The 21689-nt window shown below is 47.6% G+C and overlaps 1 protein-coding gene across 1 annotated transcript in view; it reads right to left on the bottom strand.

Moving 5' to 3' along the window:
• Aatf (Apoptosis antagonizing transcription factor) overlaps window positions 1-3863 on the bottom strand; it is a 37852-nt gene extending 33989 nt beyond the window's left edge. The window contains exons 1-2 of the mRNA XM_077692348.1: window positions 3592-3863; window positions 490-575 (exon numbers count right to left, since the gene is read on the bottom strand). Coding sequence (XP_077548474.1) covers window positions 490-575; window positions 3592-3863 — 358 coding nt within the window. The remainder of the gene's footprint in view (window positions 1-489; window positions 576-3591) is intronic.
• Window positions 3864-21689: the final 17826 nt, after the last annotated feature.

Below are 21689 nucleotides of genomic sequence, written 5' to 3'. Positions count from 1 at the left end.
TGTGAACTTTTGTAAACTTCTTCACATCCAGGTTTGACTGTACATACAAAGGACCTTTACTAGGCCATTTATGCTTCCGTATACATATGTATTTTCGTAGAGGCCTATTCCAAGAGGTGCTTTTGCCATGCTCGGAAATCAGTTTTCACGGTGTGGAGCTACAAGGAGCTACAAGAAGCAATGAGGAGCTAGGAGTCAGGCTACGAGGAGTGCAAAGGTAAAGGGCTACCATCCTCTTTTCCCATCACTTCCCTGGCTGCCCTATGATAAGTGCTAGCACCGCAGTGCAGCTTCCTTGCAGCGCACAAAGTCCCCTCCCATAACATAATGGCAGGATTTCATGACTAGACAGGTTTTGAGAGGCCCTGACATCATCAAAAACTTTTGACAGCTTTTTAAAGAGAGAGCTTTCCAAGTGAAACCACCCGCTTGAAAATGAAAATCTACCGCAAATCCAACACTCTCTTGTTATTGAATTTTAACACTCACGAAGTTGGGAGTGAACTGCTTTTCCTTTCTTCACCTCCGCTGCAACGTCCACGCTTGAAAACTGGTCCACTCCATCCACCTCGGTGCTGAAAGATAAGTGTTATGGCGCCCCTTTTTAGAAGAGTTTGCAGCTGGGAATGGACATTTCTTCATACAGCACAATCCCACTCATATGGTCTCCCCAGAGGTAGAATTCTAAGTTTGTTTGCTTCAGAAATGTACATTTCATGTTTTTACCATGACGTAGTTGCACTTGCGAAGGCCTTTGACCAATGACGTGACACCTGACTATCTATGACATTTGGCTATCTATGACACCTGACTATTTACTTTCGGCCAATGAGGGCTAACTTGAAAAGGGACACTTTGAAATGGACGCAAGTAAGAAGTCCACCCTAGACAACGGAAGAAATATTTGAACAGGGCTGAATTGCAAATCTGTTGCATTTTAGGAATACTGGCTGGAGTTGTATCCCCTACAGCCACTGAGGGAGGGAAGAAGCGAACCACAGAGTCAATGAGTGTCATCAGGGGTTCAGCTTCTGGCGAAGAAAACGAGGCCAGGAATGTAGGCATGGCATTAGCAGTAAAGAGAACTTAAGAGCTTAGTTTCCCAAAACCTTGTCTATTGGAGGTTCCTGACTGACTTTTAATACAGATACGATGTGGCGATTTCTGAAAGTCCGGCGTCACGAGTCTCTCTGGGAGTAGGAACAGTAGTCAGTTGGGCTGTAGGTGAGGTTAGAACTGCAGCCAGGGTTGCAACCGAGGGGTATTACTGGTGATGTACGCACAGTCGTATCTGGCGGTTCATCTATATAGGCGGCTTCAAGAGGAGGCTGGGTCGCTGTTGCTACCGTGTGCAGTTTCTCCAACTTCCGACACTTACGGAGAGGTAAAGGTAGGAAATCCTGGTCCACATCGACGGAAGTAACGCGTGTAGCCTACAGTAACGTGCTTTGGCGTAATTTCAGTTGTGAAAACAACAAGCACACTTCGTGATTTTTGTCTTAATCTTCAGATCAAGTAGATAGCAACCCTCTGACGCAAAGCGTCACTCATTTCCGAGTCCAATAGATTCGCGACCCCACCTCTAATACCACTCATACCCCAATTACTGGGGTGGGGCTCATAAGCGTGAACTTGGATTTTTGTGATGCCAGTAACTTTTAACAGACGCTCCGTGAAAACAGTATTGTTTGTATCAATAGCTAATGGGTCCCGTTTTGTGTCATACGGTCAGGCATTTCTACAATACATTTTACACGACTTAAAGGGGCCATGCAGACGAAACACGAGTTTGGTTCATTCGAAAGATTGCCTCGTTAGAATCGTACTGACACCACTTTTAACGCACGCTTCGCTCAAATAGGCTACATAATTAGGAAAAAAGGGAATGACCATGCGACCCACCAGCTCATTTCCTGCAACAGAACCTATGATGCCATATGTGCCAGCTGTGCGATTGGTTGGGGCCAGGAAAAGCAAACACAAATTAGGCACGGCTTATAAGCTTGACGAACGAGCTATTTGGGCTTAAATGTAATGCATATTCATTTTAAAGCAGTAAGAATGGTGCGGCAAACAATGAAAGTTATGAAAATACACGTAAGCATAGAAGTACCGATGCGCACTGCTGCTGGTACTGGGCGCACTATGTTTTAGCTGTACAGCAGCCCGCAGCTTTGGAGTTGTCTTACACAACACTGGCCTATCGGCGTAAGCAACGTTGTCTTACGTAACCCTCTTTGTTGAAGATACCCCATGTTTCACGAATTATTAGTTTCTACATTAACAAAAACAAGCCAGGTGCAAATACAATCAAAAACAAAGCAATGGCGGACAACGGTCCATGGATGAGTATGGTAGCGCCATCTGGGATGACTGACTGCAAGCAAGGCTGCACAACCTAATGACACACTGGAAGTTCATTTGAATACCCGCCCCTGTGACCTCATTGCAGGCGTCGTGAAAAGACACAATTTGGCGGGAGAATTAAAATTTTCACCTAAATTGATTAATTTCTCGGTGAATACCGCATCATTTGCTGCCGGACAAGTGCCGGAGGAACTTCCAATAAAACAAACTCGTATTTTGTCTGCATGGCCCCCTTACAGTCAAGAATTGCACAGGAGACCATTTGATCTACAGCAGGCGTGGTAACAATTACAAGGAGCACCTAACATAGAAGTCAAATAAAGCACAAAACTAAAATTTTGGCACCACCAACCCGGCGACAAATTATCTAGAGCAAGACCAACAAATTCAGTATTGCGACTTTCTTCCCTAGCCCGTACTGCAATTTGAATGCTCTTCCCCCAGCATGCCATAACAACAGCTTCCAGCAGCTGTGATTGAACACAATGGCCTTCATTTAACTAGCGCATAAAGTAATACCCGTGACACAAATACACAAAAAATGACCTTAAGTGTTTACCGAATGACATTAATTGGCCGGGCCGTGCTACACGCGAAAACGCAAAGGCATTAAATGCGTTAGGCATGATGGTGATCATGACCAAAAAGAAAAATGCACTCATATGTTAGAACTGTTTAACGTAGAGAAAAACTACTTACAATGTTTTCATGAAAGAAAACTTTATGAGAAATAATGTTTTTTAAAAAATGGTGTGAGCCGTTTCTAAAAGTGGCTTCAGCAGCTGCATGCCGTTTCCTGCCAGCGGTAGTCAAATCCAAAAAATTCAAAACGAGTAACAGGATGTTTTGCCCTTTGCCACTGTTTTAGTGAACTTTATCTCCAGAACTTCGCCACCAAAAGTGCACAAAAAATCGTATTACATATTTCAAAGTTCAACAACATTTCCACGTCAACACTTTGGTACTGAGAATTTCGTTGGTTTCATTTGGTGCTCACCGTGTTCGAGAGTAGCCAGATTTAAGGCATTCGTGAAGGCAAATGAGTTGTTCGGAACTCCTTAAACCAAAAATGATATTAGGACGAATTGCATTAGATTTTTGCGTGTAGCAGTGAATTAGTGACATTAAAACTTCAGGCACTAAGCACTTAATGTCCTTTTTTCGTGTAAGTGTGGCACAGGTATAACAAGGCAGAGCTCTATCATTTAACAGCTCCCAATTTACCTTTGTCCCGTAGATGAAGGGCCGGCAACACCCGATTCCTCATCTTCGTCATCTTCATCACTTTCATCTTCCTCATCAATTTCCTCTTCATCAGCACTCTCCTCGGCAGATGACGCTTCACGCTCCCTGATCAAGGCATCATCCTGGTCCCCTTTGGAGTCACCCAAATCTGTGCCTGCTATACTTTCCCTGTTGCCGTCGTCACCATCATCATCATCATCTTCTTGAAGGTCATTATCTAAGCAAGGACAAAAAATTGTAAGAGACGGCATCGTATTTTTTCTGTTTTGTATTTCTGCCATGCACAAAAAAACGGCTTTCAATTAACATTTTTTTAGAAGAGAATTTGGTTTCTTGTTGACGTGAAGGCATTTGTGAAGGCATTTGTGAAGTTGTGAAGACATTTTCAAGACTTTGCCTTTTGTATTTATTTTCAAATTGAAAAGTTCCGATTAAAAAAAAAAAAAAAATTAATAGTTCAAAACAGTGGCCGCAGCCTTCAATGAAGTGAGAAACCTCCCAGATAATGTTACATTCTGGATGCTACACCAACCTGAAAAGCAGGTCTCGTCAGGACAGGAAAACACACTGGCCAATGGTTTTTTTAATATTTGCAAACCAAGATAATTTCTCCTTTCTAAACTGCATTACATCTGCTCTAAAAACTTCATGGCTAAAAATTGCTTTTATTTTTTTGTATTAATTAGGTACCAAGCTTTTTCCACTCATTCGCAGATTACTTGAGGGCTTGGTCTCAACCCTCAAGTTTAGCCGGTTTAGCTAAGGGACTATTGTGCATGATGTATTGCTTCGCAACTCATTCACCTACACAACTATACCACTCAAAGGTGTAGTGGCAAGCGTGGAAAAGTTATAAAGCCAAACTGCTCTTCATATTCTAACAAATTGTGGTCATGGCTTTCCGTAAAGCTTACCGTCTGTATCAAACCCATCCTCATCTAGGTCTTTCCTGAAATCTTCTTGCCCGCATAGCGCTCCCCAAAGATTGGCTCTGGCCGGCGTCGAGGCTTCGGCTTTGGCTCTGCGACATTGTCGTAATCCGCAGCAAATCTGTCCACCAGTCTTGCCTTCGAATCTGTTTTGGAAGAAAAAAACGAGCACGTATTATTTACTGGTGGCCAAACGAGATACAAGGAGTAACACCCAATTGGATAGGGCAGTAATAAGTCAAGTGGATCTGAAAAAGAACAAACGAATTAGCTACAGGCCCACATCGATTGTACCCACTGAAATGCACAGGGCTTGCGATACGTTTAGTAGCCAGAAACTAGATCACACAAATTATTCCCTATAGCAAGAGGAGAAATTGCTTATGTTGGAAGTAGTCCTAAGTTATTTCTAAAAAGTGTTTGATAAGATTAATCACCTTACTTTGCAGAGAAAGCTCGAACACAGCAAGACTTGTCAAATATTTTTAGATCACATAAAGAAATTAACTTCGTGTTTATCACGAAAGGTTATGAACAATCAAACATCGGACAAAATGGCTGTAAAAACTGGTTGGCCATAAAGCAAATTGTGAACAATCAAAATTGCCACATTCTTTACGAGCGGAGTTCAATGCAGTGTTGCAAATTACAAAGTGAGTTTCCCAGCTCGGTGATGTAAGGCATTCTGATTCAGTTCACTCCACAAACGGCTCTGCTAAAATTGCAAAGTAATGTGATCATCTGTCAACTTTTGTTTTGTTTTCTGCACATCAACTATTGCCAACCAGTGGGGCACAAGACAATGGTCACAATTAAAACTAAACAACACAAAGCTATAGGCATGATTATAATTTAGCAACACAAGGCATGTGCAAAACCGAGTTTGCCGAACTTCCGTTTATGCTTTTTAACATCACTTAAAAATAAATAGCACTTTGTAAAACTTATTAAAACATCTTAAAACAGCATTTATCCTTAAACAAGACTTATCCTTGATGGCTGACTTGTCCCCACGCACAAACTGTGTAAAAAATTAGCCGTGGCTTAGCTCGGCTATGTCAGGATATACGTAGTGTGAGCGAAGGTTCAGCCGGTTATTCTTAGCCTTCCTGGTGTCTAGGATTAGCGCCGCTAAGCCTCCTGGTGACGCCGCTTCGCTAGTAGTTCCTCCCTTTGCTCCGGTGTCGCCACAGCACATTTAGCCTTCTTCTGTTTGTTCTTCCTATGCTCAACTGCTAATTGACAGGCAACTACTTCGGGATCCGATGAGTTAAGCTTCTCCGCTCTTCTGCGCCACTGAGCAGCAATTTCGCTCTCCTTCTCCATGGCTATACCACACTGGCAAACACCCCGCTATATGTATACCCCCACTGATACCTCTGCACATGCGCACAAAATGAGAGGCACTATCAAGCAGCTCCGGCAGAGCTACAGACTTGGCTACTGCGCAACGGAGGCACACAGCTGGGCACGCGCCAGCACCAGTGCCTCTGCTGCAGCTATGATGTCACTCCTATGGAATGCATAGACCGGCGAGGCGCGCGCCGCGGCAGCGGCTCTGGCGCACCAGCGGTGCGCCATGACGTCACTGCTCCTCACGCATGCCCAGCATGGCTGTCCAGGAGCCACGCGAAACTGTTCAACCTCAGCCAGTTTAGCTCACGCTACAATAATGCAGCAAAATAAATCAATACTTACGCCATTCCTTAACTTCTTCATTGAATGAGCTGAAAATATGGTAAACACATTCTATTTCGCACTCTTTCTGTGTTTCATTTTGTTCTTTTTGTTTGTGGGTACTGTTTTCTTGCGTTTGCCCGCTGCATAACTTGTACTGCTGTTCTGTAATGGTACACAACCTCGTTTGCTTAAAAAGGTCAAGAGAAGTGTCAAATGTTCTAATTTCCTAACAGCACAAGATCCACTGTACCTCAAGTAGAAAATCGAGAACCTGAACGTGGGAAGTCAAGGATTCAGGCGTCAAAATTTCCTAAACACAAGTCACTAAGATTGCAGTGGCGGCAAATGGGGAGGTGGGACAACTGAGACACTGTAACTAAGTCAGCAACAACGCAATGTCAGCGAAAACAAAAAATACAGCTGGAAAATTTTGCCCCTTATTTTGCCCAAAATGATCTGCACTTCGCCAAGCTTTCTTCATGTTAGCGCAACCAGACAGAACCATTTTGAACGGCCTCCAATCTGTCCAGAAACATGATTTGTAACAACTAAAACAAGTGGTATCTTCAGGCGATTTGTTCACATGTGGCAGCAGAATTGGCTAACTCCAGATGAGAATTTTACAATGTTATTGATTATTTACTCGTTGGATTTTCGTGCATGTATAAATTGTTTTCAACTTCACTTTCTGTTTCTACCTCTCTGTACACCACTCAGGAAGGAAGGAGTAAACTAAAGAAGTTAGTACCGGATGAAATAAGCATGTTTCTGGCACGAAATTTTTGTAAACAATAAACGAATGTTGATAAAAATTACTTTAAAAAAAACCTAAGAAAAAACTCCTGGCTTAACTGCGCTCCAAGTTTGAACGACAGTCGCATTTTGTGATCCACATTTTCTGTAATGATAGAGGCATGATGGGTTTCCCTAGCTTTTCCCCAATGTAAGGAAAAACTGCTTTGTCTATGTGTCCAGAAACGTCTTTTCGGGGTTTTTTTTTTGCATGTGTCGGAAAAGATTGATCCGGCCAGCTTTCCGCTCATACGCGTAAGGTAAGCAAAAACTGCTGTTTAATCATTTTCTAAAAGATCAGGTCACTGCTGCCGCATTTGTTATTGTTAAGCAAAATAAATTACAAATCGAGACTATCGCGCGAAGGTTCAGCGGTAAAGATGCAGCGGATTGTAAATGAAAATTGCTTAAGGTGGTTAGTTTATTTTAGCAACTATATACAACTCCTCGTTTACTGTGCTATGAGACTTTTCATATATTGTGTAATAACAAAAGCTTGATGTGGTAGAGTTGGTACATTATGCTAAAAAAATTACTCGGCGCTAAAACAAGGACGAAGAAACACTAACACACAACACAGTGCCGACAACACAGTGTGTAATAACGAATAAATCACACCGCATCTTCGCAATGTTACCTAATTGCAAACAATGATCACCATCCCCTGGTGAAAGTGTAAACGGCCGCGGAAGTATGCACTGCACCTGTTTCCCACTAGTGTCGACAGGCACGGATCAAGGAAGAGGCGTAGACGTGCAACAGGCATCAATCACAAACAATTTGTAAAAGATTATGAGCAAATTTACAGATTTCGCTTCGTATAACTTTCGGGGAAGTTGAAGGCGACCGATTGACTGAGTGAACGCCAGCGAGAAGGACACAACAGTACCTTCGTGAACATCGTCTTCGGGATCCACAAGGACTGGTGCAGTATTCACCAACTCATCAAGATTCTTTAGAAAGGACATACTTTCGTTTGTAGGATAAAAGCTTAGCTGCAGTGAACAGCGGCTGCTACAATACACATTAACACATGTTACTGGGCGCTGCCATCTTGAGATGTCTACAACGCTACGGCTGCCAGACTGAAAAGAGTAAAGCATGAACGTGCTTGATTATTTTTAGTTATCTTGTTGCTCCAATGTTTGCGTCTTCTTATATTTTATGTAGTTACATTGATTTTATTTCGCTCGTTTACTTTCATTTCATAATCCCCTTTCTCCGCCTGTTTAGCCACCCACCGTTCGAGACGTTCAGGGTCAAAGGGTCAAAGCGCGCACGTTGAGCGTGGTTGGCGTGGCCGGCGTGGCGTCGTTTACGCAGTCGCAGTTACTCGAAAAGCGCAGCGCTGAGCAAGCACTTGGTCCAGCCACTTTCCGAAACCATAGTGTTTAGAATACTCTGCAAAAAACGCGATGGGACAAGGCTATAAATACGCGAACCATACTGTCGCCATCTGTGCATCCTGGGCAGTTACTACTCTTTCGATTGGCACATACAGCAACCGATGTGCCAGAAATACCAGAAAAACATGCATGAGCAAGCTTCCCTGCTCACGCGGCATTCTTTCTGTGACCTTGATTGACAGGCTTCACACTCCGATCGAACGACTGACGCGATTTTACGAGGCCACCCATTGTTCGCGCCGAATAAAGGACCCATGTTTCAGCGTTATTCTTTCTTCAGCGGTGGCTGGTTCAAGGTAACTTTTTTCATTCGCCATACGCAGCTAGGGGTTCGGGTTATGAGGTGACAATCATTGATTGTAGGGTTTAACTCGCCGACGCAACGCAGGCGATGAGGCACGCCGTAGTGGAGCTAGGGCTCCGGATTAATTTTGATCACCTGGGTATCTTTAACGTGCGCCGAAAGGTCGTACACACGGGCGTATTTGCTTTTCGCCACCATCAGAAAAGCGGCCGCCGCGGCCGGAAATCGAACCCGCGACCTCGTGCTCAGCAGTGCAACGCCTTACCCACTCAGCCACCACAGCGGGTCAAACACCACATGGTTTCATGGAACTCTCTAAGAAAAACGCAAAGTAACCTCCTATGTTACAAACAAAAAAAAGTATAAAGAAAGCTATGGCTGCGCGGCGCTATTTTAGTAGTTTCGGATATCAGCAGTCCGCTTGGATGTTACGCTAGTTCGGTGTTTGGGAGCACTGATTATGTAATTTTCAGTGCCCTCAAGTGGTGGAGCCAAAAGACTCCATAAATGCCATGGAAATCCAATAACGAATCTCTTTTTTCCGGGATAAGGTTACCTTTAAAATCGTGAGGCCTTCTAGGTTGGCAATCTTTTCTAGCACAGCGTCCTTACTCCTTCAGGTGGACCAGCTCGGACCTTGCGGCGCAACAAGAAGTAGTCGCTGGAGCCCGGGCAGCCAGCCAGGACCAGGACATCCCGCACTAAGGACGCCTACCAGGGCTGGTGCCCTTGCCATCTAGCACAAAATTTGCTCGTTAATTTTATTAAACGTTTATTTCTCTCTCTCTCTCTCTTTCATTTAGGTGACCATGGTTTTTCCGTCGTCGCCTGTAGTTTTTTTTTTTCTCCACGCACCTTTATTTCCACCCCTTCCTTGATTATTACTGAGACCTCGCAAACAAGGTTGGTGAAGTCAGTGCTGTCTCCTGGAATAGCATTGACAGCGCACAGCCTATATTATCCTGCGGCGCATAATGCCAGAGATTGTCATGAAACTACATCACACACAACAGGATAAGTCTAGCTTTGTTAGCGCGTTGAGGAGGAGGACGAAATTGGGCACTTTATTGAACTTGAGACCTCCCGTTCAATTCGGCATACCTAATCTGGCCCTTTTTGCATCTTCAAGATTAAGAAGATATTGGCATTTAGACGCTACTCGTTCAGACTCACTCCTATCATTTGAAGAGTATGAACATTTAAAGTTTGGTTGGAATGTCCATTTTTGTGGTTCTCGGCAGTGCCAAGTGACCTTCACAAAGCTGCGCTGCAGAATCCCAAGGCTCAATTTCTATCTGTTAAGATCAGGGCGTCTACCTACGGAACTATGTGTGCGGTGCCAGGTTCCTGAAACAATCTAACATTTTTTTCTCGACTGTAACAGTTTCTCAGCAGCTAGACACCTGCTTTTGAAGGACCCAATTGAGCATTTGGGGAATGACTATATCGACTCCACTTATATTATCTATTGGCGCAACAAATTTTAAGTATGCAAAAAAAGGGATATATCTAAATGGCATTCAAGATTTTCTTTCTGCTTCAGGTCGTTTGAATGGCTGGAGGGTGCTAATTAATGGGTAATTCGGGTTTTATTCATAACGAAGTTTCCTTTCACGGCTTCTTTCCGGGAATAAATTAGTTTTTTGAGGTCCTCATGTATTTCAACAACCGATTTAGCCCTGGCCAATCCCCCCTTGTGGGTACGTGCCAAAACCCTTGAGGGCATCATCATCAATTAAACAACAAAAACAACTTGAGAGCCGGTAGGTATACTCTGGGTCCTCAGTTCAGGACCCGCTGGTTCTACCTTCCGTATTCATGCACCTTTTCAGTCAACCACAGATGTATATTCGGGCCATAGCCGGCAAATTCACTCTCCCACTGCTCGTAGATTGGACTGGGAATTTGATTCAAGTCTGGGTTGTTCTTGAACTCCCAGACCATGTGATGGACAGCTAGTACAGCGTTGGTCGCAGTGACTGCACAGGGGGGTATAGAGTGCGGGGTGGGTGGCGTGTAGTCTCGTGGGGCGTGGGAGCGGGATTGTTTAAAGTTGACGAAGGGTTCCTCATTGTTTTTTTGACAGAAAGTAAGCTCCTGGCGGGAAAGTGCGTAGGATAGCATGCATATTGTTGCGTAATGTCGCTAAAAGCAGTGAGAGGGGTGTGTGCCCGGTCTTCATCATCCAACGCACGGTGCCCGGTTTGCAAGACCTCAGGCGAACGCATGGGCTGCTTGACTGCCGCGGCGTAACGAATCGCCAGGTGTCCAAATTATTGATAAATTTCTTTTGGGGGGAATACCAGGCTGATTCCAGGCATTGCTGCATTGCTTTTTTTGCATATTTTTCCCACCGTGTACGTGCGACAGGACCCTTGAGAGTCGGTAACGATGATACTGGATTGAGTCTGTGGTATGGCTAACGCGGTCGGTGTCTTTTCCGCTTGGAGGGTACATCACTGCCTCAGACTGATTCTAGTGATGAGGGCAGTGGAGGTTGCGACAACCGCAGCTTTTGTGCTCGCGCGAGCGTAGTCCGCTGCATCTGTGTACACCGCGATGTTAGAGTCTCCATACAGTTTTTCGAGGGCTTGGCCTCTGGCTTCTGCTCCCTTCATGGAAGTGGGGGGGTTTCGCAGACTTGATCCAATTTGTCCAGTCGACATCCATTCAATGTCGATGTCGTTCTAACAGTGGGAGTGCGTAGGGCCATGGCTAGGCGTGTTCTCTGCACAGGGAGGTAGACCTCGGCAAATTCTTCTGCAGTGTAGTGTAGTCGAATTACTAGCAGTCGAGCAGTTGGTGTATACTTGTGGGCGAAGTTTTCTCGCGCATTGAACGTTCGCAAGTTCAAATTCCAGAGGCCGAACTTCAAAGATTCTCAGCCCGCTTTTCTGTATCGCTTGCCTGACCGCCGCCGTGGTCAAGCGCGCGACAGCTGCTAGGGACTGAGGGCCAAGAGTTCTGTTGTTTGAACACGATGAGGATGTGGCCTAGGACTAAACAAGGGTGGCCAGTTCCTGTTCTGGTAAGGAAGTGCTGCTTGTCTCCCAGTGAGCCTGGTTACCCCAGAAACAACAAAAAGGGTAAAGCATTACATGAAGCTACTCTGCAAAACCAACCGCACCTTTGTAACTCCCTCCACATTCCCGCCTGACTTGGCAACAGTGTCCCGCGCTGACCTGACGTTTGCGTACAACATCAAACGGGCTGCATGGTCGCACCTGGAGGAAACTGTTGGTAGAGAAAACTACATAATGCAGTTCCAAATCTCCCATCAAAGAGCGAGCAGCCAAAAAATCGGTACAGCACGCATAACAAACTGGAAGAACTTCCGAGAAACCGCTGATCCGATCACAAGTCTAGAGGAATGGACTACCCAGCTCATTCACACCAAGGAACCTTAAGCGGAATAACCCAGCCATCGATGCCCATCTCCTCCACCTCCGGGACCCCCGTAGAAGGCTAATCAGGCGGTGGAAAAAGAACAAGACGAACCGCAAGCTGAAGATCCGCATTGCGAAAATTACGGCAGAAGCCGAAGCGTACGCCCGTCAGCTCAGCCAGCAAAGCTGGACGTAGTTATGCAGCAAGCTGCACGGAACGCTGGGAACCCGCCGCACATGGTGCCTGCTGCATTCCCTTATGGGGCCCGGCGAAACCAAGGCGGTCACAGCAGACCAGCTTCGCCGATTAATCCACAATTACCCGGGCACTGAAGATGACTTGTTGGAAAAACTAAAGCAAGCCTGGGCGGCCCCACCTCAAGTCTAACCCACCCAGGAACCCGACTACACAGGCGATTCGAACCCCTAAATGGACGAGCCGTTCTCCTTTGCTTAAATCGCGACGGCCGCGTACAACCTCCCCCGCAACACTACCCGGGTCGAGACAAAATCTCCAGTAAACTACTGCGAAACCTCGATCACGCTGTCTTGAAAGATCTCCTAAACTACATCAATGAGTGCTGGCTGGCGGGTTCCTTGCCCCCGCAGTGAAAACACGCAGATAAAACTTTGATCCCCAAACTCGGCAAGCCCTTGACCCACAAGAAACTAAAACCTATTTCTCTGACTCCATGTGTTGGCTAACTGTTGAACACATCGTTCACAACCGGCTGTATCCCCACATTGAAGACAACGGCTACTTCCCTGACACGATGCACGGCTTCCACCCACATCTATCAACCCAAGACATACTACTGCAGCTTAACGAGGAAGTATACCGGACAACCTTAATAACCACAGCAAGCGGTCCATCTTGGCCCTCCACATTAAGGGGGCCTTCGACAACGTTTCGCACGAAGCCATTTTTCAAGGCCTCGCATCAACAAACTGTGGCGAGAGCACATTTCAATACTTCGTCTCATTTCTCACCAAGTGGATCAGCAACAGTGGGCATCGGACACCTTATATCTAACGCATTTCAAACCATATCACAGGGCACTCCGCATGGGTCGGTAGTATCCCCACTACTCTTCAACATCACCATGAAAGACTTACCACCCCTACTAAAAGCTATCCCGAACCTACGCCACGCTATATACGCGAGCAGCCTAACGCTCTGGGTCTCCAATGGATCTCCGGGCGGCCAGCAAGACGCACTTCAAGCAGCCATTCAGGTGGCCCAACACTACCGGCAAGCCCGAGGTCTAAAGCGTGCCCCCGAAAAATCTGCCCTTTTAACCCTGTGCGAAAGAACATATGAGAAACGTGTAGATCCCATACCAGATACAGAACTTACTATTAATGACCGACCCGTCCCCAGTGTCCCACTCCTACGCATCCTAGGCCTCATTAAACCAAAGATGGCTCGGGCGCCCAGACCCTATCCTTCCCTTGCAACGGACTTTCAACCAACTCATGCACCTCATCCGCAGGATCTCCCATCAGCGATTTGGGCTACAAGAAACTGACATCCTGCGCATCATCCACACCCTCCTCATTGGCCGGGTTACGTACGGCACACCGTACTTGCCCTTGAAACCCGCGGAGAAGGAAAAACTATACATTATCACACGCCAAGCCTACAAGGCCGCCCTTGGACTACCTCCGAAAACAGCAACAAGAAAACTCCTAAAGGTAGGCGTCCATAATACGTGGGAGGAACTGGAAAAGCTCACGCAAACCAGCCGGGCTACACTACCCATGGAGGTCGCCCACAGCCCTCCCCCAAAATGCGAACAGAGGCAACGCGTCCCTCTAGCCATCCGACAACACATCAAAGTCGCACCCATTCCTATAAATATGCTCCACACCTACAACAAGGCACGCCGAGAAGCCCGGATACGAGCCCTCGAAAAACGCTTCTCCAACTCTCCCTGTGCTCGTTACACGGATGCGTCTCCGTACCACGAACAACCTGCTCATGCTGTGAGCGTCACCGACGCCAGCGGTGCAGAACTGACAGCCTCTGCAGCTCTCACGACATCTATTGAGGCAGCAGAACTTCCCGTCGCTCTAGCCGCCCCCACTGGAAACGAATACCTCACTATAATGACCGACTCCCAAGCCGCCTGCCGCAACTTCCTCCTAGGTCGCATAACACGCGCGGCCTTCTGCAAAGTGCGCGCCAGCACCCAGAAATGCACATCATCTAGACCCAGGACACGAGCCCTCCGGTGTAAACGAGGCGGCACACGCCGCTGCCCGCGTTCATACCCACCGGGCCGTTTCTCAAGAAGGCGAAGTCACGCAATCCCTTTGCTCACTTAAGCCCGCTACTCTTACTTCATACACGGACATCCTCGCCCATAACCGTCACGGACGACGACTCTTCCCGCCACCACAGACCCCTTTATCCAGAGTAGAGGCTACTGCCTTTCGCCGACTTCAGACAAATTACTATCCTCACCCCACTATCCTCCATGCCATATGCCCCACCCTCTACTACGCTGTGTAATTTCTCTGCCCAACCTGGCACTCTGTACCACACGATATCAGAGTGTCAGGAGACCCCACCACTTACCCCAAATCCTCACCCAACGTCCGAGCAGTTGGCCGGCTAGCTGGCTTGCTTCGACCTCTCAGTCCAACGTAGCATGGTGGAGAGGGCTTAGGGCAGCCAGCGCAGACGAGGTCTTCCCGGACTAAAAAAGCCCCCCCCCCCCCCCCCCCCCCCCCATACAGGCCGGGCGCCCAGCCATCAGCGTCTGAAGCTCGTCTAAATAAAGTTTATTCTAAAGCTCGTCTAAATAAAGCTTGTCTAAATAAAGTTTAAAGTTTATTCTAAATAAAGTTTATTCTAAAAGTTTATTCTAAATAAAGCTCGTCTAAATAAAGTTTAAAGTTTATTCACTCACTCACTCGCTCGCTCACTCACTCGCTCGCTCACTCACTCACTCACTCACTCACTCACTCACTCACTCACTCACTCACTCACTCACTCACTCACTCACTCACTCACTCACTCACTCACTCACTCACTCACTCACTCACTCACTCACTCACTCACTCACTCACTCACTCACTCACTCGATTAAGCGCATTCGGTTGTCTTCATCGAAAGTTGCATTTTTAGTTTTAATCTTGAGTAATGGATGGGTGCCTGTCGAGTTCACACCGGTATAGAGAGAGACAACGGTTTCTTAATTAAACAGTTTGGCGATGCCGTATGTATGTATGTGTTTATGGCACAAGGACATCGAGGCCAGAGAGCGCCATGTTAGAGTGAGTGGTCTTTCAGTCAGTAAAATACAATTTGAAAGGATGTGAGGAGTGTAAAAAATAAATCATTGGTATGGGGTGTAAAATGCCCTCTATCTAAAACATTGACAAAAGAAATGTAAAGATCCTGGCGTATACAATCTTGGAATTACGCGCGGTAGGTAATCAGTTTTAAATGTACGATATCTTGGATGCAAGTTAAAAGGCGATTCGGAGGAAACGTAGGTTCTTGTGCTAAAAGAATAGCGAAGGGTGTAGGGGTATTGCATATCTATAAATTTCGGGGAAATGACGGCGTCTAGCCTCTTCACATCTTGAATTCAATTAGGATATGGAGAACTGAGAGCCGTCCTCCACATCTGTTGCATATTGGCGGTTAGGTGCTTTCTAATATTCCAGATGTGAAGAATGCATCAGTAGAAAAATGCAGTACGTACCATCTTAGTACGTTTCGATTTGTGCACTTTGTTAAAAAATAAAAAAAAATTAAATGTGCAAATTCACCATTTAAAGGTCCAGTAGCATATGTTGTTTCGTAACGAAAACAATTAGCGAGCAGATGATAACAGCAGAAGGAGGTACGAACGTATACGGTACATTCAGACAGTGAGGGGACAGCAGGACACCTTCGCACAGATTTCAGTGTGCTGCGGGTCATTGCACGCCAAATACAGGCCGGCCAAACACTCCGGAACTCAGGAAGAATACTCGTAGCGTCTTTATCCCTTCTTTGCACTCTCATCGCCACGAGAAGAAAAAAAACTGGAGACACCGCCGCATTAAGTTTATTGCGTCACCAAAGGCGTCGAGGGAGCGATGTAGATTTCAGAACGACGTGCGAGCCATGAAATGCTACCTCTTCGACAACTTCTACCGTGAAGCTTAACTTTGGCGCCAATCTATAAAGGACACAAACTTCAATAAATATCCGGTGAATTTTCTGGCGTTCGGTGAGGGGACGCATCACAATTTAGCCCCGCTCTGAAAACGGTCATCATGTTCACTGCGACGACATGTTGTTCCTATCAAGCGTTCGTTTAACGTGTTTCACCGCTCCGTATACCCCAATCGCCCCGCGCACTCCGTTGCAGTCATCGGACATCACTGCCCTCACAGTACAGCCACTGCCACCATTCCAACCTCTATCACCACGACGGCGGGGGAGGGGGCTATTGCCCTCGCGCTTTCCCAATGCCCAACCCCCCTCTACGTCCTCTCCGACACGCAGACAGCCATCCGCCATTTTCTCCGGGGCAACATCTCCCCACAGGCCCTGAAAATTCTGACGACCCATCCCCCAACCGACACCGTGTGCCTGTTGTGGACTCCAGCCCACACAGGCGTAGGCGCTAATGAGGTGGCGAACGTACGTGCTCGCGAACTCGTAGACCGGGCCGCCGCTTCATCTACGCCTACACGCGGTGCCCCTTCCGGTAGTCCTGCGGGGCTCCTGCATTACAGGGACATCACCCTTCACTACCGCCTCCTCAGCCGCCAGTACCTTCCACCACACCCCCAACTCACCCTAGACGCAGCTCACTGCCTGCGCGTCCTCCAGACCCACACCTTCCCTCACCGCACTCAGCTCATTCACACCCACCCATACCTTTTAAATGCGGAGCATTTCTTAGTCGCATTATGTCGCGCTTCGGCGTCGGCGCCGTCCACACGCTCACTGCGCATGCGCGTCGCGTCGAGGCGCAGGTGCGCGTCTCTCCCCCGTACCCTGCTCGCTCTCAACAACAGGTGCGGTGGTGCTGGAGGAGCGCGTGTACCCCGTGCGCTCCGTCGCTCTCAACAGCAGCTGCGGCGGTGCGGGGGGAGCGCGTCTGTGCGCGCTGCGTCGCGCTCAACAGTAACGGCGGCAGGGCGTGCACACGTGATAACGGCGTGGTGGGTGCGTGGAAAGTTGGCGCGCTTGTGTACGGAAGTGTGCGCATGCGCGTCTCTCCCCCGTACTCATCTCCCTCGAACGCGGCGGAGCGCGCGTTCGGGGCGTCTTTGCTTGGCTTTCGCTTGACTTGACGCTTTGCTTGACTGGAGTAGATGCGATGGAAGCAACGTCTTCACCAGTTACGCAATCGCACGACCGCTCCTCAAAGACCCCTTGACAGTGCACTTTAGCGACCACAAAGCAGTCATCCTCTCCGTCCAATACAAAGACGGCACCAAGCAATAAAGACAGACTTTAACTTTACACTCCTTGCCTTCGCTTCTCCTTCATTCAATGAATAAGAATAATCAAGACGAAATAACAATTAAGCATCCCCAAACCATACCCAATTACGCAACATTCGCGCGATACCCCCACCACTCTGCGACGCATTTACTCGAGTTCCCCCCGTGGGAAGATGCGGGCGGGTTTTTTTAACTCCCAAACATGCCTTGCCTGCGGGGCCCTCGACACGAACTATCATTCTTTGTGCGAGTGCCCAGCAGACCCCTTTCCCCCCTTCCTTCCCCCTCCCTCTGGTGGGAGCAGGCGCTGCGCGAACCGGAGGCATCGAGTCAAGACTTGGTGACCACTTGGATCCTGGCCGTCGCGGTGGCCCTCTGGACCGCCCCCACCCCCCTCACCTGATCCCTGAGTATCAATAAAGTTATTTCTCTCTTTCTTTCGGCGCGTGGAAACTTGGCTTAGTTCAACGGTGTCCAAAAACCGCCTGTGTGGAATCAGCTTGCGTTCGTTGCATCGCGAAAAAAGTTGAAAAGGAGAGACAAAAAGCGTTCACAGAGATAACGACTTTGTGATGCGCGCCGGAATACGCATATGCTGCTCATATGACTCACTGTAAGAATCGGTTTGCCCGAAGAATAGCAACTTTCGCACCCTTTTGCCACAACATCATTTCATTTTACCTGGTTATCTAATTCTATGCAAGACAATTGTTTTAAAACGCCGGACCCACGGCCGTTCTGTTTAATAAAATGTTCCCTCTATGTAACGCAGTGGTTTCTTGCTGTGATGTATGAGCGTTAATAAATATTTTTGAAACTTTATTGTTACCCTTAAGCAGAGAAATAGGTGTTTGTCGTTTTATCCTTTGGATGCTGTAGAACTTTGCTAAAAACAATTTTTACGCCCCCCCCCCCCCCCCCCCCCCCCCAACCCCTTCCTAAGGCGATGCGACTGGTTTGCCCCGCTCAAGGCAAAATCCTGCCGACGCCCATGGCTCGATGCTGTTCAAAAGGAGTGGTTCTCGGCACAGAGCACGAACCGCTAGGGTGGGATAGATTTTTTTCCCCCTCTAGTTCGCGGGTGAGGTACTCACAGCGGAAATTTGCTTTAAAGAGGACAGAACGGAGCGCCGTCCTCTTTTTGTCTCTCCTTCGTCCGCTGTTTACGCAATTCGCAAGTCATGTACCAGCCAGCCTACATTTTTCCGACGTTGACATATGTCAAGTAAGATGCGGGGCTCTACGAGGCAACCAACAACCTCTAGACCCGCTCTGGACGCTCTCGTGCAACATATCAATAAGGCCGGGGATTCAAACACTCCTGCCGAACCTCTTAATTCCAATCACATCGTGGAGACCTGTAGCAGGAACAGGTTTCATCATCATCATCACCAGCCTATCTACGCCCACTGCAGGGCAAAGGCCTCTCCCAAAGATCTCCAATTATCCCGGTCCTGTGCGAACTGCGACCAATGGCTCCCCGCAAACTTCTTAATCTCATCTGCCCATCTAAATTTCTGTTGCCCCCTGCCACGCTTGCCTTCTCTAGGGATACACTCCGATACCCTTAATGACCAACGGTTATCTTGCCTTCACTAACATTCCCTGCCCACGTCCATTTCTTCTTCTTAATTTCTACTAATATGTCGACTAATATGTTCCCTGACCCACTCCGCTCTCTTCTTGCCCCTTAATGTCACACATCATCTTCTGTTCCACTGCTCGATGAGTCGTCCTTATTTTAAGTTGAACCATCCAAGTTTCTGCCCCGTAGGTGAGTACCGGTAAGATGCAGCTTTCATACACTTTCTTCTTCGGGGACAATGGCAGACTGCCATTAAACGTTAGACGCAGGTTTAATCTTGCCATATACGGGTGTTCCCCCCTCTCCTCCCATTCCTCTGCCTCCAGTGATCGATGACCCGGGACCGTCCTTTCGTGCACCCTTCCCCACATAGTCGCCCTTCTAACGGTCTCTCACCGTGAAAATAAACAAAGTGAACGACCCTTTCATTCGCCACACGGACATATGTCCCGGGGCAACGGGTTCGCCCGCGATGCCGCAACGCGAAGCGGAAAGCGAATACGCGGCCGTAATCTCGCGGTTCCGTCCTCAGCGCGATACGGGCCTGTCCTCCATGGAGCGGGCCAGAGAGCGGCCGCGTCAGCCGTTTCCCGAAAGAAGCTGCCGATACGGGTGCCACGAACCCCCAAGCCGAGCGACGGCCGAGGAAGGCCTCTCGAAAAACTCCTTGGTCGCGCCCCGCAAACAACACGATCGCCGACGTCGGCGGCTGAACCGTGCAGGTGAAGAGAGCAGCGCAAGCTCCGAGAAGGGGCTTGCTTGCCTCCTCTTGCTGCCGGTGGCCGCCAAGGGCCAAAACAACCCCGCAGCCTGACTCAAGCGCAGAGGGACTCGCAAAAAAAGAAGAGCACTTCGCGTTCAGAGTCTTCGGGATTATTCCGTTCACGGAGACCGTCGCACTGAAAAATTTTATATTTGAAGTTTTGCCCGATGCAGTTCGTTCAGGTCATGCGTCGTAGTGAAGGTTTCTGGGTTCATTTAGGCATTGTAAGGCTTTTTAGTGCGTTTCGCGAGCTTGCGTACTTGGCGTTTTCTTAAATTCCTAATTAATATACACATAAACCTTACCCCTGAAGACTCGGGCGTTCATCTAGGCATCGTAAGGTTTTTCAATGCGTTTTACAAGCTTGCCTATTTCTCGTTTTCTTAAGAGCCTCATTAATATACACATAAACCTTATCCCTTAAGACTCGGGTGTTTATCTAGGCATTGTAATGTTTTTCAGTGCGTTTCACGAGCTTGCCTATTTCTTGTTTTCTTATGAGTCTCATTAATATACACATAAACCTTATCCCTTAAGAGTCGGGTGTTAAATTTTTATCTTTGCTGTTTTATCTTATCAAGCATGTCATCAAGTTTAATGGGGACAAAATTTGTGGCCACAACTAAGCTTACGTGTTTTCTGTGTCAATTTTTCGTAAACATCTTCTCTATACTCGGGTGCAAGTTAAGAACGGCAACAGAAGTTGCCGCTGTGCCTCATCACAGCAGCCGAACGTTACTCAGCGCGGCGCAAGTAGCGCGTTACTGGGAATATTCTGGACATGGCATGAGCCATTTCACTGATTTTGTGGACTTAATTGGCTTATAAACTACTGCAGCGACAACAAACAAACTACGCGAGAAAAGGCAGACGATATCACGCATTCATAGAAATCTCCTTTCAAAACGCGCGCGCCCGTTGACATTGGGGTCCGTCGCTGAGGCAGAGTGATACCGTACATAAGCTATTGCCGTTCTTAACTTGTTCCCGAGTATAACTGCAGATGTGACGGGACAACCGAGGTGACGTCATCATTGATATCAGAACCGAGAGTGCTATAAATTCCGTCTGCGGTGACACAAACATTGCAGCTGGCATCAACACCCGTATAGCAGGGCGGCAGGAAAGAGGGGGGAGGGGGGGGGGGGGGGGTTGTAGTGGGTTCTGCGGCCGTAGGAAGGCAAACAGGCATAGAAAGTTCGTAAATAGAGTCAATGGCCAGTTCCCTGGAGATCACTTCTTTGTGAGAGAATGTATACATCATATTATTTTACGCGCTCCTTTAAAAACGGACGCCGAGTGGTTGCGTCGACGTGTACGCCTCCGACTGTAATGATCGCTCTTTTTTGCGGAAGGCCTTCTTGAACTGTATACGCGATGCGGCCGCTGTCGGAAGTATAGGACGGGTGCACGTGCAGGACACCTGGCAGGCCTGCAAACTATCGCCGAACAGGCCATTTTCTTCAGCCGAGATACGGTCTTGGCGTGGGAAGAAAAAGTAGAAAAGTCGGCTCCGGGCTGCGAAATTCAAGCTGTTCTCAGCCGCTCCGTTGTCCTCTGAGGGGCCTTCCGAGGACGTCTGCTTCTTCACTCTGTAGCACGCCTTGTTCGCCACCTATAAAGTGGTAGCCGTGTAACATAAAACCCATCAAGAACTAAACATGCATATTTACTTATTTATATGATACCTCAAAGGCTCCAGTCGGGGCATTACACGTCTAATTGATGTTGGGTATCATAATTGATATCATCATTCATGCACGTCATCATCGAAT

This window comes from Haemaphysalis longicornis, unplaced genomic scaffold (genome assembly GCF_048455015.1).
Source record: "Haemaphysalis longicornis isolate Haplotype H1 unplaced genomic scaffold, Haemaphysalis longicornis Haplotype H1 scaffold_12, whole genome shotgun sequence".
Lineage (NCBI taxonomy): Eukaryota > Metazoa > Arthropoda > Arachnida > Ixodida > Ixodidae > Haemaphysalis > Haemaphysalis longicornis.
This window is presented reverse-complemented; position numbering and strand designations above follow the sequence as displayed.